The sequence below is a fragment of the Panthera onca genome, chromosome X, assembly GCF_046562875.1.
Source record: "Panthera onca isolate mPanOnc1 chromosome X, mPanOnc1 haplotype 2, whole genome shotgun sequence".
Lineage (NCBI taxonomy): Eukaryota > Metazoa > Chordata > Mammalia > Carnivora > Felidae > Panthera > Panthera onca.
In genome coordinates, this window is record NC_138357.1 from 93,206,051 (window position 1) to 93,225,693 (window position 19,643).

The window sequence follows — 19,643 nt, forward strand, 5'->3', positions numbered from 1 at the left end:
ACCCAAACAGATATTACATGGAAGCCTGGGAGTTCACAGACCAACAAGTGATACAGCCCTGGTCTGGTACAGCCAGAATTGCTTCCCAGTGGTTAGACTTGCCCTCTTGGTATTCACTAGATACAAGGTTGTTTTATTTATTTATTTTTTAAGTTTCTTTATTTGTTTTTGACAGCGTGAGCAGGGGAGGGGCAGAGAGAGAGGGAGACACACAATCCAAAGCAGGTTCCAGGGTCCGAGCTGTCAGCACAGAAACCGATATGGGGCTCAAACTCGTGAACCGCGAGATCATGCCATGAGCCAAAGTCAGACACTTAACCAACTGAGCCACCCAAGTGCCCCATGTATTTCGAATATTTTTTATAACGTTTATTCATTTTTGAGAGACAGAAAGAGACAGAGCACAAGTAGAGGGAGGTGCAGAGAGAGGGAGACACACAATCCGAAGCAGGCTCCAGGATCTGAGCTGTCAGCACAGAGCGTGATGTGGGGCTCGAGCCCACAAACTGTGAGATCATGACCTGAGCTGAAGTCAAATGCCTATCCAGCTGAGCCACACAGGCACCTCAAGGTTCTTTTATTTTAATCTTAGAGTATTAATAAACTGCCACCTAGATGATTTATCTGCATAAATGATACTGGCAGAAACAGTAGAAACTAGGTAAGATTCCACTAAGATAACTGAATGAAAGTGATAATTAGGTTTCTGTGGTATCTGTTGAATTTTTTTAGTATACAAACATTTTGTTGTTATTTTTGTTACTGCAGTTTGGTGAGTCTGGAAGTTTAGAACTGGCTTTAGTAACTTCATAAACCTGGTATCCTTGAACTCTGCTATTGACGATGTGCAGGGGTCAGGGGCTCAGTGGGACATTTGGAACTAATTCCTTCATATCATCTCTTGTTTTACAAGGCTTTCAGTAAGGGATGATGAGAGAGCTGCCTTTGAACTAATTTCCAGAGTTGTTTTTTTTTTTCCCCTACTCAGAACAGAGTAAAATTCACGAGAAGAACAGGTAGAAGGAAAGGGATTTGGTTAATGCCTTTTCAGAAACAGCAAGGGAAATGAGGACTGATTTGTGCCTTGTACCTTTTTTTTTTATTCTCCTTGATACCCCCTCAATGCTTTTAGTTGAAGAATACCAAGAGACTCGTAGGCATAATCATTCAAAATTTAAAAGTATCCACACACAGTCCCTTCAAGTAGGCAAATGGTCAAACTGTGGTATATCCATGTAGCAGAATACTGCCCAACAATAAAAAGAATTAAACTATTGATACACACAGCAACCTGGATGAATCTCCAGAGATCTATGCTGGGTCAAGAAAAGCCAATCTCAAAAGATTGCATACCATATGGTTGCATTTACATAGCATCCTCAAAATGAGAAAATTACAGAAATGGAGAACAGGTTAGTTAGTCACCAGGGGTTGGGAAGGGATAGGATAGGAGGAAATGAGAGTGGCTGTAGAAGGGCAAAATGAAGGGTCCCTTTGGTGATGAAAATACACTGTAGCTTGACTGTCAGTGTCATTGTCGCAGTTGTGATGTTGTGTGGCAGTTTTGCAAGATGTTCTCATTTGGGGGAACCGGGTAAAGGGTACATGAGATCTCTCTTTATTATTTCTTACAACTGCACATGAATCTACAATTATCTCAAAAAGTCAAATTTGTGTAAAAAAAAAAAATACCCACAGTAATTTCCACGTGGATAACCACTTGATTTGTGGCTTACACCCCAAATCTTTACCATAATTAAATCATACTGCAAAAAGCAGTTGCTTAGATAGCAACTTTTTTCCATTGTAGAAAACTTGGAACATATGGACAAGAACAGAATGAAGTATAAATAGGAAAGTAAAGATCACTGCTGTTACACTTTTGGTGTATTTCATTCTGTTTTTTTCCTGAGCTTGTATATGTATTTTTTTCAGTCATAGTCGGGAATATGCAAGTTTTTGTGGTTTTGCATTCTGCTTTCTTGAATTTCAGATCATTGAGGATTTCTCTATGTCTTTAAATTCTTCAAAGTAATTTCCATGTGGCTATATATTGCATTCTGTGGATGTTCTATACTTTATTTAATCATTCTGAATTATTTGATATTTTCTATGATAAATATCCTCATACATAAATCTTTTTTGCATTTTCCTATTTTTTTCCTTAAGGTAGTTAGTTTTTTTGGAAATGGAATTACTAAGTCCAAGTACAAAAGCATTTTTAAGGCTCTTTGAAATATGTTACCAGATTGCTTCCTGGGAAAGTGATACTAATTTACATTCTCACCAATAAGTGCGTGCAATTGGATGAGGTCCAAGGCCAAAAGTAATTAGAAACAGCATAGAATTCCAGAACAGAAAGATTCAAGACTTTTTATCATGATCTAAAGCAGAATTTCTCACCCTCAGCACTATTGACATTTTGGGCTGCATACTTCTTTCTCATGAAGGGCTGTCCTGAGTATCGTAGGATGTTTAATAGCATCCCAGGCCTCTACGCACTAGATGATAATACCACAAACTGTCCCCCTACCACCACCATAGTTGTGACAACAGAAATGTCTCCAGACTGCCAGATGTCCCCATGGGGGGCAAAATCGCCACTGCTTGAAAGCTGATCCAAGACTTATATATGCAATGAGGCACTTACTGTTAGAATTTCTCAAACACTGTGTACACGAATGTTGTGAAGCTAGCCTCTTAGGGTTCTTTCTCTGGAGTAGGTATCTGCATACTGTCTGCAGAGGAAAATAATCATTTCTTTGAGGCTGTGTAAGTGACTTTGTTACTCCCCAGTATATATCTTTCCCTACTGAAGCCTCTCTGGATTCCAGGTTATAAGAAGGAATTTTAAAGAAAGTGATCACACTACCATTTCCTTTGCCCTGCAGAAATGATTTGCCCTAATATTTAATAAGGTATTTGGAAGTGTCAGTCAATATGCTCAGCCTTTGTCTTTGTCTTTTGAATAAAAAGGGCCTAACAGATTGAGAACAACTTGACTCTCTTGACTTTGTATGGAAAGGAAGGAGAAAGAATGCATTGGGATTTTTACTAACTTAAGTTTCAGCCTTAAAAATCCTAATAAGCTTGTTTTACTCAGCAGGAGCACCTAGTCGAAGGCTTGTCCCTCAGATTTACAGCTGGCTTTGCCTTCAGTTCTTGATGGAATATACCTGTAAGAAAGGCTCGCCTGTGTTATTTCTGTAATATTTTAAAACATCATATGGTCAAGGAAAGGACACCCTCTTCCTAATGCATAACTTGCTGCACCCAGATCTTCCAGTAACTCAGTTATAGTTAATGCATTTCCCTAATGCAAGTAAAACCAGCTTCAATGTACGTACTTTGAAAAATGAGAAGCACACAAATACATTGTCACAAACAGAAACTCACTGAAAATACTCTATCCTTAAGCAATATGAAACTCATTGAAGACTATTGAGTACAAACATGAACCTTTGAAGTTCTGTTTGTTGGTCCATTGTTCTGAAGTGCAAGATCTAGGTTACAAAGGTTGGTTTGACATTGACTTTCTATACTGGCTGTTTCCTGTTTGTTTCCCTTAGGAGCAGTCTCACAGGTGCTGGACAGCTTGGAAGAAATTCACGCACTTACAGACTGCAGTGAAAAGGACTTAGATTTTCTACACAGTGTTTTCCAGGATCAGCATCTTCACACACTACTAGATGTAAGTCTATCTTTTTTTAATTTATTTATTTTTAGCATACCTTTTTTACTTTACATGAATTTCCAGGCATCCATCCTAACAGTCCATTTTCAGTTGCCTTCAGTCTGTGAGAAATGTGGGAAATCATCCATTATAGATTCATAACTGAAATAAAGCATATATAGTACAAAGGTAAGTCACCATGAAAAGACTTATATAAGTCTATTTATGTATGTTGTGTATGCGTGTGTTTCTCTTAGGGGAATCCGCTGATCTTAGCTGTGCTTGCTTTTTGTTGCTCTAAAGATGTTTTAAAACATCATACCTGAAGCATGAGTATAAGAGAGAGAAAAGTAAACCAGATACTGTGTAATAGACTAATTCACACACACACATTTCATATTTAACATTGCTGGTTTTTATGGACTCAGTCTTCTCCTTAAAAACATAAGAATATATGCTATCATTAAATACGACAGGCTCCACTGACAGCAGATTGAAATACAAAGAAAAATCAGAAGCTGGGAGTTCACATATGCCTTTATTTCAGTCACATTTTAACTACCATGCCTTTCTTAGATAACTTGGTTGCCTTCAGCAGTGCAAACTTTCTTAGTACATATTAGTCTGTTAGTACGTGTTAGTCTTTTTTTACACGAAAAACCTTCCGTATTAAGAGAATGTTACTTGCTTTGCGGTGCCTAGCGCTTCTTGGTGCTGATTAATCCACCATAGGACACAAATTATACTAAAGCAACATTCCCCAGGATGTGTTCTACAGCACATTGCTCTGGGAGAGAGTGATTGGCATTGCCATGGAGGGGGAAGGGGGTAGATCTTAAATGTACTGGTTAAATTATTTATCGATTAAGTAAGTTAGGGAAATGCTACATTCTTTACGCTTATATAGGTTCACAGTGGATATTACTACTTTTTTACTGGTTTTTTTTTTGAGAGAGAGACAGACAGACAGAGAGCAAGGGAGGGGCAGAGAAGGCGGGGGGGACAGAGGATCCAAAGCGGGCTCCGCACTGACAGTAGAGGGCCCGAGGTGGGGCTGCAACTCAGGAACTATGAGGTCATGACCTGAGCTGAAGTCAGACACTTACGACTGAGCCACCCAGGCACACTGGATATTAGTATATTAACAGCTCTGAGATGCCCTATAGCAAAGAAACCTGAGGGACTCTAATAGCATTTCAGAAACTAATTTGGGTGTAGAACTTGTTTTCACAGCCCTGTCAAGTTGACGAGGACCAGTTTGGGAAAGCTAAGCCTATGAGTGTTGCATACGTTCCAAGTTCACGCTGAGTGCAGTCATAGGTAACCTACAGTTACTTCTTTGCATAAATGCAGTCAAATCAAATTAATTATCAAATTTTAAAAATTAGTTTGGCTTTTTTACATAGTGTCTGTCTTAATCAGGCCTGACTGACTGCCATAGCACGCAATCCTAAAATTTGAGTGCCTTAACAGGATAAAAGCTTATTTCTTGCTCACATCAGAGTCCAGTGCAGGTAGATTGGGGGTGGGGGTGGGGAATATCTGCCACACAGTCATCCAGGGATCGGGCCTCTTCCATTGTGTGGTTCTGCTATCTCCCAGGGTTTTGGAATCTTCCACTGAATCATTTGCACCCAGCAGCAGATGAACAAAAATGGAGAATTTTGCAGAGTCATGGTTGGAAATGGGCTGTATCACTTTTGCCCACATTTCAATGGCAAGTACTTGTTACATGCCTACCTAGCTACAAGAGAGCCGGGGAATATAGTTTTAACATGCACAAAGTAAACTAAGCCAGACAGGGAAATATAGATACTGCATGGTATCACTTATATGTGGAATCTTCAAAACAAAAAAGTGAAACTCCTAGAAACACAGTAGAATGATGGTTGCCCCATGCTGGGGGGGGAGGTGTGGGAAATGGGGGAGAGGTTGGTAAAAGGGTACAGACTTTCACTTATATGATGAATAAAGTCTGATGCATAACATGGTGACTGTAGTTGATAGACTGTATTGTGTAATGAAATTTGCTAAGAGAGTAGAACTTAAGTGTTCTCACAAGAAAAAAAAAGTTAGGGGCTCCTGGGTGGCTCAGTTGGTTAAGTGACTCTTGGTTTCGGCTCAGGTCATGATGTCACAGTTCGTTAGATCAAGTCCCGTGTTGGGCTCTGTGCTGATAGTGCAGGCCTTATGGGGATATTCATTCTCTCTCTCTCTCTCTCTCTCTATCTCTCTATCTCTCTATCTCTATCTATCTCAAAGTAAATAAGTAAACATTTTTTTAAGTTAAATATGTGAGGTGAAGAATGTGTTGATTAACTTGATGGTGGGAATCATATCATGTTGTACATTTTAAATATATTACTCAATTGTACTCCAATAAAGCTAAGAAATGCACTCATGAGGATAAGGAAATGGGTCTTCTCTTTAGCGTAATTTATCTTAGGTAATTTGAGGACATGTCAGATTAAGTTTAATTACAAATAACTGTCACTTTCCTCGGGCGCCAGAAAGCCTTTGAAATGCATTCTGTTTTGTGGAGTGCTCTTGACACTGCTGCCACCGCTGCTTAGCATTCCATTTTCTTCTTCATCATCACCATCATCATAGTTGTCATTATTGTTTTGTGTCACGTCAATTAGAGTTTGACCTCTGTTCATTGGCTAAATATCTCCTGTCGTCTATCATTGCTTCCTGCAATGCAGAAGGTTTTCACAATAGTGAATTCCCTGCAGAAGTTCTGCCCTTTACTAGATCTAGCAAGTGGGATTTTTTTTCATGTTTATTTATTTTTGAGAGAGACAGAGATACAAAGCACAAGCAGGGAAGGGGCAGAGAGAGAGACAGAGAACCCAAAGCAGGCTCCAGGTTCTAAGCTGTCACCACAGAGCCCGATGTGGGGCTTGGACCCATGAACCACGAGATCATGACCTGAGCTGAGGTCAGATGCTTTAACTGACTAAGCCACCCAGGTGCCCCACAAGTGGGATATTTGAAAGAAGCTGCAGCAACGCATGGAGATTTGGTTTATTTCAATGTAATCAGTGGTTAGGTCATTGCTAAGATCTACGGATCTAAAAGATCAAGGCCTTTTTGTCATTTAAGGCTCAGAGAGGCCCAAACTGTTTTTCAAGGTGGTATTTTTCTGACTAGTGTAACAAGGCATCTGAGCACAGCCAGCTGGAGACTGCAGGGGAAATGCAAGGACATCACTAGTTTCTACAAGGAGGGGCAGATACTCGGACACAAACGGGACTTTGGAACTGAGCCAGGCCACCACTTACTGCTCAGTGCTAAGCTTTTCAGACCTCACTGAAAACGTGTGTTTTGAATAACTGCTGCGTTCTTGGGTAGACATTGTAACAGCTTCAGAAGAGACTCCTCGATTTTCATGAGGAAAAACACACTTAAAGTTCCTTTGGATTCGTATGAATTATAAAGTTAAGAAAGTGTGTATAGTATCAGCACCTACCCTGTCAGTGCATGTCAATTTGAAAAGGAGCGAGTGGACTGAAAAGGAGCTGTGCCCGGTAAAAAGACACCATGTCTGCAGGATTTTGCGGACAAGCACTACACACGAATCTCAAAACCCCCTGAAATGGCTTCACTGTAAGGCCATTCCCTGGGAAGTGCTGGGTTCTGAAGATCCAGACTGGCTCCTCCTTCAATGAGAAGCTTAATTGTCATGAATGAACTGAGCCATCATTAGAATGTGCCCTCATGATCTCCAGCCCATAAATATGGCTCATTAAGCCCTTGTCTCAGACTGTGTTTCGGTAATATAATCAATGAAGTTTTCAAGTAGCTGCCATATAGAGAAGTCTAACCATTGAAACCATTTTTAACACTTAAGTGCTTACGCAAAAAGGAACGTGGCATGACCAACTCTTGAGAAAAAGCTTTTCAAATTTTGACCATTCATTGCTCTTCCTTCTAATAATGTTCCATAGCCTGTGCTTGGATGGGAATTGTTGTTTTACAGAGTCAACACTGATTTTTAAGGATTCCAAGTAGTGACACCTAGTGGCATAGTTTTGTGGCCCATGGATTGATTGTCACTTAACCCCACTGAGCCATTTTATAAAATATCTTTATTTTATTTAAATAATTCCTGTTAACACTCTAAGCAGCTAAGTTTGAGGTCATAATTTTTAAGCTGACAAAAAGAGGATTAAGTTCCTACAAGATCATCTAGGACTTCATTTTTTCTAGTCATGCCTTTTGTTTTTTTTAAGTTTATTTTTATTTGAGAGATAGACAGTAAGCAGGGGAAGGACAGGGAGAGGGAGACAGAATCCCAAGCAGGCTCTGCGCTGCCAGCACAGAGCCAGATGTGGGGCTCGAACTCATGAACCACAAGATCATGACCTGAGCTGAAGTCAAGAGTCTGACACTTGACCGGCTGAGCCACCCAGGCACCCCCTAGTCATGCCTTTAAAATAGTAAGCTGAAAATGCAACAGAAATATTATTAGAATTTGGAGGAAACAAAACATCTGTTGTGTTGAAAGAATTTATATTAAAACAAAAGGAGAAATACTGTGGTTGCACTAAAAGGGGAAATGCTTTATGATTTGAACTCTAGTAAAACACCTCTAGTTTAATCTGTAGTGAGAAATTTAAAAAAAGAAAAAGAAACCGATCCGGAAATTTCTAAATGTTTGCTCCCCAACCAGTTCTACCTGGCACACACATGCTACTCCTCACTTTTCTGGGAGAACTAAAGAGGCTTGACGAGGAACGGTGTTTGGTCTAGCTTGGTCCATATGTCTGTTCTCACAAATTAAAAGCACCGGTGCAGAGGTGCTCTGTGTATAAAATATGCAGATCAATTTCAGTAAAATGTATTTTGGCACATGTATGAGCTTGCTGAGGCTGCCACAACGAAGTGTCACGACCTGGGTGGCTTCAAATAACAGTCTGGGAGGCCAGAAGTCCTAAATCAAGCCATCAGCAGGGCCATGCTCCCTCCAAAAGCTTCAAGGAAGACTCCTTCCATACCTCTTTGAGCTTCTGGTAGTTGCCTACAATCCCTGGGGTTCCTTGGCTTGTAGATACACCCCTCCAGTCCCAGCCTCCGACTGCCCATGGCATTTTTCTCTATGTGCCTGTGACTCTGTGACGACCTTTTTATAAAGACACTTGTCATTGAATTTAGGGCCTGTCCTAATCCAGTCTGACCCCATCTTAATTAAATCTTCAAAGACCCTATTTCCAAAATAAGGTCACATTGTGAGGCTCCACATAGACGTGAATTTTGAGGGGAGAGTAGTCCGCCCAGTACCACCTGGAAACCTGATTTTGCCCTGAATTGATTCTTCAGGTGTGAATGTAAGTTACACAGATTTAATATAAAATAATGAAATGTTACCCCATCATTCTTTCAGTGAGCTTGCTTGGGAATTGGTGTTAGGGTGTACTTCTGCCTCTTAATGATATTTTGAGTTAGTTTTGGCTTGCCACTTGTATGTGATACGTTGGATTGTCAGATGACAGATGCGTTTTTGGACCGAAAAATCAAGAGTTTTTTTTTCAGTTAAAAAGCCTTTTGCAAGTGTTATTTGCTGGTGATTCGCAGTCTTCTCAATTTTTTGTAGAAATTTTGCTATTACAGAATAAATGTTTACTTTGTAAGTCAACAATGTCATAAAACATTGTTAAATGACACATTTATCTCTGTCTGCCAAACTTTGACAACTAGTTTTAAACATTCACCCACCATCTGTCATACCTCTGAACAGCTGTTAACATTCATTATAGACGGCTGTTTCCATAGTAAATGTGATGCCCCACCTAATTAAGATTATTTTTGTGGGAAGTCCTAAAATTATGTTCAATTTCTGATTAGATTAATAACTCATTGCAGTGGCAGCTTAATTTAGCACTTTTTATGTTGATTTATATGTAGATTTTTATTATAGATTAACTGGTATTTTAAGATATTACATTAGAAATAAATCCATGTCTGGAATCCTGCATATTTTGTATAACTGACATCTTTATTATAGTTTTTTACTGTTTAGGGAGAGTTAGAGAGGGTTTTTTATCCAGCATTGGAAAACTACAACTGTTGATTTACTATTTTGGTTTTTTGAGATGATATTAAATTAGTAGTCCTATTTGGGAACAACATATTTTTAGAACTCCGAAGTTTCCTAAAGGGGGAAAAAAAAATGGAACTTCTGCAGTGATTTGATGTTTTCCAGCAATTTGCGGTTTGAGAAGTAAGTTGATACACTGTTAAGTTTGGATGTTTAAACAGATTACCAGTCAGGAAATGCCAAAGCTAAATTTCCCATGAATTTGTAGTCCAGTCAAGTTAGACTTAAATGTCTAGAATATTCTGAGCACCTTCAGCAGTTGAACTACTGGGACCTTCTCAGGGTCCCTTCGAGTCTTAATCATGAGCTTCAGCAAATATGAGAGCAGCCAGGTGGCGGGCCAGTGGTGTCACCTTTGTGCTACTTTGCCTCCTGGGGCCTGGAGACTGAAGCACACTGCTGCTCACTTGGGGAAAAGGGGTCTCTCATTCCACTGTGTCTGACTGGATGGGCAAAACTCCTGTGCCTGTTTCTATCAGTGTACCCACGTATTAGCATCAATAGAAAATTACCCCATGAGGGGTGCCTGGGTGGCTCAGTCAGTTGAGCGTCCGACTTCGGCTCAGGTCATGATCTCGCGGTCTGTGAGTTCGAGCCCCACTTCGGGCTCTGTGTTGACAGCTTGGAGCCTGGAGCCTGCTTCGGATTCTGTGTCTCCCTCTCTCCCTGCCCCTCCCCCGCTCACGCTCTGTCTCTCTCTCAAAAATAAATAGACATTTTTTAAAAAATTAACAAAAAAAAGAAAATTGCCCCATGCAACAAAGTCCCTGGGGTAAAGAGAGCTAGAAATAGCATATATCCTGAATATTTTCAAAGTAGTTTTTCTTCATTCTTAATGAAGTTACCCACAAACTTAGCAAAAAAAAAAAAAAAGGCTACTAAGTATATGGTCCTTCATTAAGCAGCAGTAGAAAACGAATACAAGCAGAAACAAAGCAAGGTTTGTCTGCTCTTAACCATTTCTATTCAACATTGTACTGGAGGTCCTGGCCAGTGCAGTAAAAAAGCAAGAAAAAAAAAAATTCAAGGCATGCAGATAAGAAAGGAAGAAGTAAAACCATCTTCTCACAGAGATATATTCTTGTATGTAGAAAATCCTAAGGAATCCACACAAAAAATCCACTAGAACCAATAAGCAAGTGTAGCAAGAATGCGGGGTATAAGATCAATATACCAAAATTAACTGCATTTCTACATACAAGCAGCAAATCATGTGAAAGTAAAAGTAAAGAAATACAATACCATCAAAAAGAATAAAATAGCAAATTGAGCAAAAGTATAAGAGAACTCATACACTGAAAACTACAAATGTTGCTGAAAGAAAGTAAAGAAGGTCTCAATAAATGGAGATAAAGAGATTGATTGTTGGATTGGAAAACAGTATTGTTAAGGTGGCAATTTTCCCCATATCAATCTATAGATTCAAGACAGTCCTTGTCAACATCTCAGCAGAATTTTTTGTTTTGGTAGAAGTTGACATGCTGATCCTAAAATTTATATGGAAATGCCAAAACGGTTTTGAAAAAAAAAGAAGCTCAAAGTTAGGAGACTGTTTTCAACGCTTACTACAAAGCTACTGTAATGCAAATAGTACAGTATTGGTGTAAGGATAGACTTACAGATCAGTTGAACGGAACAGAGTTCAGAAATGAACCTTCCCATTCATGGTCAGTTGATTTTTCAGCAAAAGTGTCCGGGCAATTTAGTGAGTAATGAATAAATGATTTGTTGTTTGTGGGTTTTTTGGGGTTTTTTTTTTAATGTTTATTTTTCTTTGAGACAGAGGGGGCAGGGTGGAGGGAGACACAGAATCCGAAGCAGGCTCCAGGCTCTGAGCTGTGAGCACAGAGCCCAACACAGGGCTCGAACCCACGAACCGTGAGATCATGACCTGAGCCAAAGTCAGACACTTAACTGACTGAGCCACCCAGGTGCCCCTGTTATGTTGTGTTTTGTATTTTGTTTTGTTTTAACATGGTGCTAAAGCAGTGGGATATCCATATGCAAAGAAATTAACTTAGACCCTTAACCTCACATCCCACACAAAAAATTACTACAAGATGGATCATAGATTCATTTTAAGCTTAAAATAAAATTACTTTAAAGAAAATGTAGGAGTACATCTTCATTAGCTTGGATTAGTCAAAGAGTTCTTAGATATAACACAAGGGAACTCTTGGGGATGAAGGAAATGTTCTACAACTGCGTTGAGATGATGGTTGTACAACCGTATAGATTTACTAAGAATCCTCAAACTATACATGTACAATGGGCAAACTGTGCAGTTTGTAAATGAAAAAGCTTTTCTTTTAAGTTTACTGATTTTGAGAAAAAGAGAACATGTGCACATGAGCAGGGGAGGGGGAGAGAGAGAGATGGAGAGAGAGAGAATCCCAAGCAGGCTCCGCACTGTCAGCACAGAGCCTGTGCTCCAACCCATGAACTCTCACGATCATGACCTGAGCTAAGATCAAGAGTCGGACATTTAATCAACTGAGCCACCTAGGTGCCCCCTGCCCCTGGCCAATAAAGCTTTTAAAAATAATAAATGAGAAAGAATTCCCTTTTATTTAAAAAAAAATCTATTTTACTGCTTTTATATATTATTTTAAGGTTAGGCACTGTTGGAAGTTCCTTCCATGTGCTGTGGGTTACAGTGTACCACGGATCCCACTGTGTCATTTGTAATCCATTGTTCCCACTATGACACCACTTTCCAGTGTCTCCTGGATTTGTCCCTGTGTCCTGGCACCAGTCCAGCAAAGCCAGACTGCCCTCAGCAGTGCCCAAAGCCCACTAAGGGGTGGGGGGGTCATCCTTTTAGGTTTCACAGGGTCATCACACTGATTTCCTCCTTTCAATATTTCACTTTATGGCTAAGAATTTACCACTCATTGACTTAAAAATGCTAAATTTGTTTTTCTGTCCCAAGAACTGTCTTCTTAACCAATGTGTAGCTGTGCCTCATGAAAGAAGTCCAGATTATCTTTTTTATTTAAAAACATTATAAATCACATGATTTTATATACTTTTCAATAAGAGGGGGTACCTTCTCAGAGCAACGTTTTAGTTATTCATTTCTTCTACATGCAAATACATATTTGTCATTTCCCAGAGTTCACAGCCTTTTAACAGATTTGACATAATAGCAATTTTTTGTCCTTTTACTGTGGTAAAATATAACATGAAATTTACCATTTTAACCATTTTTTAAAATGTTTCTTTATTTTGAGAGAGATAGTGTGAGCATGGGAGGGGCAGAGAGAGAGAGGGTGAGGGACTTCCAAGCAGGCTCCTCACTGATAGCGGGGCTTGAACCCACGAACCGTGAGATCATGACCTGAACTGAAATCAGGGGTTGAACACTTAACTGACAGAGCCACGCGGGCACCCCCATTTTAACCATTTTTTAAGGTTCAGCTCAGTGACATTAGGTAGATTCACACTGTTGTGCAGCCATCCCCACCGTCCATCTCCACAACTCTCTTCAGCTTCTGCAACTGAAACCCTGTACCTGTTAAACAGCAACTCACCATTTCGTCCTCCCTCTAGCTGCTGGTAGCCGCCATTCTACTTTCTGCCTCGATGAATATGACTAGTGTAGATACCTCATGTAAGTGGAATCATACCATATCTATTGTCTTGTGACTGGCTCATTTCACGTAATGTAGTATCCTCAAGGTTCATCCATGCAAAGCATGTATCACAATCTCCTTCCTTTTAAAAGCTGAAATAGTCAACCCTCTTCCCCCCAACTCTGGTCCCTGGCAACCACTAATCAGATTTCTGTTCCAATAGTTTTAACTTTTCCAAAATGTCCTATAAATGGAATCAAACACTGTAGCCTTTTGAGTCCGTCTTTTTTCACTTAACATTATGCCTTGATATTCATTTACTTTGTTGCAAGGATAATCATTTCCTTTTGATGAAGATGTTTTGAGAGTATCTGAGCAAGAGAAAAGAGAGAGAGAGAGAAGGAAGAGAAATAGAACAATGGTTTTGAGGAGTACTGTGATGTTGATCAAGAATCAGGTATTTGAGGCGAACCTAGGTGGCTCAATTGGTTAAGCTCCAACTTTTGATTTTTGGCTCAGGTCATGATCTCACAGTTGGTGAGATCAAGTCCTGTGTTGGGCTCTACACTGAGGTTGTGGAGCCTGCTTAGGATTCTCTCTCTCCTTCTCTCTGCTCCTCCCCCACTAGAGCACACTCTTTCTCTCCCTCTCTCTCTCTCAAAATAAATAAACTAAAAAAAAAAAAAAATCAGGTATTTGAGAACTGCTCCATTTTATGTATACACCACATTTTGTTTATCCATTCATCCAGTATCAGTGTTTTATGGTAGACAATTCTATAACAGGAAAAACCAAATTTTCAAAATAAAGCTATCCAGTAGTAGGGAATTCAGCCTCAGTTCTATCCCTAAGCAGTTGCTCTATGCAGGCTCCAAGTTAGCTCCTATGTTCTACATCTTTGTGAAGAGGACTGTGATTTTCACTGAAAGCATGATTAACTGCAGGATCTCTCTAGTTCCCTTATTTGTTCAAATGAATTACTTTCTTAAACCAGGGATTGGAATTTACTCTGAAATTCCAAGAATAATGAATCAGCTTGTCCCTGGTCCCAGTGTTTCCCATTCTCTTTTTATGGCACCACGGTCAACTTTACCAGAAGGCAAAGGAATGTTCCAAAAGCCATCAAAATGCAACAAGCACTGATTCTTCTTCATGCTGTTCTCAAGGAAAGGAGGAGTTTTCCCCCAGAAAGGAATGTGGTATGCTCCCTTGAAGAATATTTGTTGGGGTTGGCTTGCAGCATTCATCATAGTTGCTTTCTTCTCTTTGTGACCCTTCACACGTTATCTCATTAAAACCTCTTCTGCCAGATCATTTTGTTCTTTTTTTTAAATGTTTTTAAGTGTTTGTTTATTTTTGAGAGACAGAGACAGAGCAAGTGGGAGAGGGGCAGAGAGAAAGAGGGAGACACAGAATCTGAAGCAGGATCCAGGCTGTGATCTATCAGCACAGAGCCCAACACAGGGCTCAAACTCACAAACCATGAGATCATGACTTGAGCCGAAGTCAGACACTTAACCAGCTGAAACACCCAGGCGCCCCGTTTGTTCTCTTTTAACTTGCCACAACGGAAATTCATTTTTACTACAGTTTCTTGTACAAATGCTTGGGGCACCTGGATGGCTCAGTCAACTAACCATCTGACTTCGGCTCAGGTCATGATCTCACAGTTAGTGGGTTCGAGCCCCACATCAGGCTCTGCGCTGACAGTGTGGAGCCTGCTTGGGATTCTGTCTCTCCCACTCTCTCTGTCCCTCCCCCAGTCATGCTTGCTCTCTCAAAAGTAAATAAATAATAAAAACTTAAAAAAACACACAAATGCTTAGTGCTTACCTATGCAAAGTAAAAGTCACGTCATAAGTTAAAAATTATTGTCTTGCCTCAGTAACTTAATACTATGTGACACACTTGATGTAAATGCTTTCTTGTAAAACCACAAATTAATAAGATATTCATTTAGTTTATATTTAACTATTATCGTAGATGCTTCAGAAAAGCACATTAGGAAATGAGGTTTCAGCACTCTTTTAATGTTGTTAGTAGTTTGTTGTTTTTTTTAATAGAAAAGAAATTCACATCCTAGTGACATTCCTCACAGGTGGGCAGATGCTTGGATCTGGTATTAAAAAGTACCCTATTGGGGCACCTGGGTGGCTCAGTCGGTTAAGCGTCCGACTTCGGCTCAGGTCACGATTTCACAGTCTGTGAGTTCGAGCCCCGCGTCGGGCTCTGGCTGATGGCTCAGAGCCTGGAGCCTGCTTCCGATTCTGTGTCTCCCTCTCTCTCTGCCCCTCCCCCATTCATGCTCTGTCTCTCTCTGTCTCAAAAATAAATAAAAACGTTAAAAGAAAAAATTAAAAAAAAGTACCCTATTTCAGAAGGCTTGATGAAAAGTGAAATAAAGTAACTGGTTTTTCCTTATGCTTTCTTTTGCTTACTCAAGAATAGGCATGATTTGTTTCTTACAGGGCTTAATTTTAGAGTTCTTTGCCAGCTGAAAAAGGCCGACAGAGCAGTCATGTCAGGTCATCCGAGGCCACTGCTGGAGTTTCTCAGAAAGAGCTGTCAACTGCCCAGAATCTGCCACAGTGGCTTATATTGTTAAGCCACCAAAAAGGAGAGTCTTTTTAGACCGAACTAGGAGATCAAGCAAGTCTTAATTTCCTGGTCTCAAAAATAAATCCCTGTAAGTGCGATGTTCTAATGAATGGGCTTGAAACAAAAGCAGCTCTGAATACAGACAACTGTAACCTAAACCAAACGAGGGCCTCCTTTGGGGGAACTTTCACTATCAAAATCCAGAGTACCTCACATCCCTCTCAAGAACTCTTGAATTGGCCCAGATGAAGTGATTGCTTAGTTTGCTATTTGCTGTCAGAAGAAAACTTGCATAATTGATTGAGTTGCAGTAGCATATTCCCAAGCCAGCTGGGCCCCTTCTTAAGACCTCATCGTGATTCTCTGAAGCTTGATTTAAGCTAACATTTCAGTGCTCTACCATTAGGCTAAAGCTTTCCTGGGGCATCTAACTCAAAGGCTTCCAGGAACGTTGACCTGAAGACAGCAAGTTTGTATATGAACTTGAGCAGGAAAAATAGATATTTAGGTCTCAGAAGATTGTTCTTCAATCTCTAATTTCATAAAACTGGCTCCAGTGCTGTAGCTAAATAGCAGTTCCTTATAGTTTAGTAGTAAACCACCTTTCCCTAGCAATTGGCCAGATTTCACATGTATTTTTTAAGAATACTGTTGGCTATTGATAGCTGACCTGCTGGGTTCACCGAAAAGATGTGACGTTGCAACTTGTTTCAAATCCCCCATCTTCTTCACAGACAATTCACAGAAACGGTAACGAAAGTTCTTAATAAGATAGCCTGTTTCCAGAGCAAGTCGTTTCACTTCCCATTATCATTGCACAGTGTGAACTTGTGGGCACTCTCGTTATCTGTTTTACTAGGATCACAGGCACATTTCATTACATACCTTGCGGCTAAATAAATATTTGACACTTGAAAACTTGAATTCCTTTCCAGCAGGGGACTTCTTTGGTCCATCTGAAGTAAGTGGTCAGAGGGGGCTTGCTAATGAACCTCAACAGAGTTCCCTGCAGCTCTACAAACCTATTCATTTTTTGGCCCACGTCTGCAGTCTATCTGCAAATGTTAAATCTTCTCTCAGCCAACACACATTCTGGTCCTGAGATTGGGTTTTCTCTGTGCTCAAAAGTTCGTGGGACATATAACCCAGCGATAGTGGTTTTATGCAGTTCTCTGCCAACCATTCCATTTTTTACACGTTGATCTTGCTAAATGCTGCACATAAAGTAGGAGCAAAACAAACACTTCTATTTGAGGACTAGAAATCGGAAGAGAGTGAGACCTGATGGAATATTGTCTTTAAAAAAAAAAAAAAGGAAACTTGGTTCATTGTGTTGAACATAAATACAAAGTGGCATCTTAACTGATCTCGTCTTTAAGTTTGGAAGTACAGTCTCAGGAGAGTTGAATTGATTATTACCACCAACTTTAGACTGCTCTGTTTAAAATGGCCAATCTCAAATAGAGAATTGTGGCCTCCTAACAGAACTGTGCTTCTACTTTCTTAAGACAGAAAGATGAAGCGCGTCCACATAGTTGTGTGTGGTCATATCTGACCCAGTGCCAGAGAGCAGCCTGTCTGAGACAGTGTGAAACAATGTGTTCCCCTTCCAGCTGTTCACATTTCCTCGTTTTGCTGTGTGTGTGTGTGTGTGTGTGTGTGTGTGTGTGTGTGTGTGTGTTTTAATAAAAAGTGCTGAAGTTGGTAACCTTAACTTCATTGGAAAGAGAAAACAGCAACAGATTCGCTCTTGTTTTCTCTCTAGGGATAATTTATGAACATTCTTCCCTCCCTCTGCCTCGTCCTCTACACCTCAGCTTTACAAATACACGCGATATCTTCAAACTCATGGTTGCTGGACGGTAGGGGTGGGTGTGGAATGGGTGAAATAGTGACAAGGATGAAGGAGTGCACTTGTGATGAGTGCCTGGCAATGTTCGATCACTGTATTGGTACACCTGAAACTAATATAACACTGTAGGTTAACTAGAATTTTTAAAAAGGGCGGGGGGGGGGGGGGAGGAAAAAGGGTTCAAAAAATAGGATTCTTGGTATCTTTAAATTTCAGGAAGGCAAATAGCAAAAGGAAATAATATTTTGTCATTCCAATCCACCGTGAACTTAAGCTTCTTGAGCAGGGGTTGGCAAACGGCAATACTCAGGCCAAATCCAGCCAGCCACCTAATTCTGTAAATAAAGTTTTATTGGAACACGGCCATGCCCATTCACCTATGGATTGTTAATGGCTGCCTTTGCATACACAGCTGAGGTTGAGTGGTTGACAGAGCCCTTACCGCCACAAAGCCTGAAATATTTACCATCTGGCCAGGAAATGTGTAGAATTCTAGCATTCTTTAACCGGGCAAGGCTTGCAGTTGATTGGCTAATATCTTTCAAATCCTATTATTTTGTATATTTTTTCCAACAACCTGCAAATAGAGTTTTCTACAGTTTGTTCCCCAAATATTTGCTGACGGTGTCTCCCTGACATAAGACTTTGTGTGTTACTGAATTCTGATACAAGCCAAGGGAATCTGATATGAGAGAAAGGACAGTGCCTCAGGAGTTCATGGTCCAGTCCCTGCTGCTCTGGCTGCAGAATCCTGAGCATGACACTTCACCTCACTGGACCTCAGCTTGCTCCTTAAAATGGAGGAGCTGAAGAGACAGATTACCTTTAAAAAAAAAAAAAAAAAAAAGTGGAGGAGCGAAATCATGTAAGTCCTCTTCCACCTTGAAAATCTGAAAGTCAGATTGAAACACACACACACCTTGAAAATCTTGAAAGTCAGTCTTGAAACACACACACACACACACACACACACACACACACACACACACACAGTCAAAATATATTTAATTTTGAGGGAAAGTTCTTAATTATGCAAGAAGGACCAAACATAAGTCATCTGGTTCCTAAAGAAACAAGCTAAGAAATAAGTATTCCCAGTCTGTTTATTTTTTTGTTACTCTGAATTTTTTTTAAATATCTATTTACAGTTCCTAGGCACCAGCTCAAATATGCCTTTATTTTTTAAAGAAACATGTATTAAACATCTCCTGTGTACTCAGCCCCTTTTGGGGTGCTGTTACTAAATGTCAAAGAACTCGAGTCTGGTCATGGAAAAGAGAAAGCACCCCTTAAACAGCATGTTCCAGAATCCTGTCCCTCAGGCAGCCAGCGCCCTCTTGGCCATCGATGCCCTTGGTGTGGCAGGTGTCCAGAGGTTGGCTCTGTCCCGGACTCTGCATCCTCAGTATACTCTGCAGCTTGCCTCAGCAGCACCTTCTCAGCTCCTGTCCCCACATGCTACCTGACAGCTACTTACTTCCAGGTCCCTTCGCTCCATGCAGACAGCCCTCTTGGACAGGGCTCCATCAAGATGGCCGCAGCCAGATCACACTGTGAGGCAGTTCCTTGACTCCTGGGAAACACACACTCTACATGTGTGGGCTGCCCTGCCACTGGCCTCACCCTGCTGGCAGGGACAGCCCCGGGTGGCCTCCAGCTAGGAAAGAGGCAGGCGTCAGTATCTTTTCACTTGCGACCACAAACACCACCCGTCAAGCTGCCCCAAGGACTCTCTCTCACAAAGGGCTCCTACCCAGTGCACCAAGACGAGCCCCCTAAGTTGCTGTGACTCCGCAAGCATCCCTCCAGAGAGTGAGATAGTGAGCTGTCGTTACTGGAACCTCC

General features: G+C 40.6%; 1 protein-coding gene across 13 annotated transcripts in view; it reads left to right on the top strand.

Moving 5' to 3' along the window:
* The window catches only part of CASK (calcium/calmodulin dependent serine protein kinase), a 359,937-nt gene that overhangs the window by 270,718 nt on the left and 69,576 nt on the right, over nt 1–19,643 (top strand). For all 13 annotated transcript variants that reach the window (XM_081793028.1, XM_081793029.1, XM_081793034.1 and 10 more), the window contains one exon: nt 3,570–3,691. In XM_081793028.1, coding sequence (XP_081649154.1) covers nt 3,570–3,691 — 122 coding nt within the window. The remainder of the gene's footprint in view (nt 1–3,569; nt 3,692–19,643) is intronic.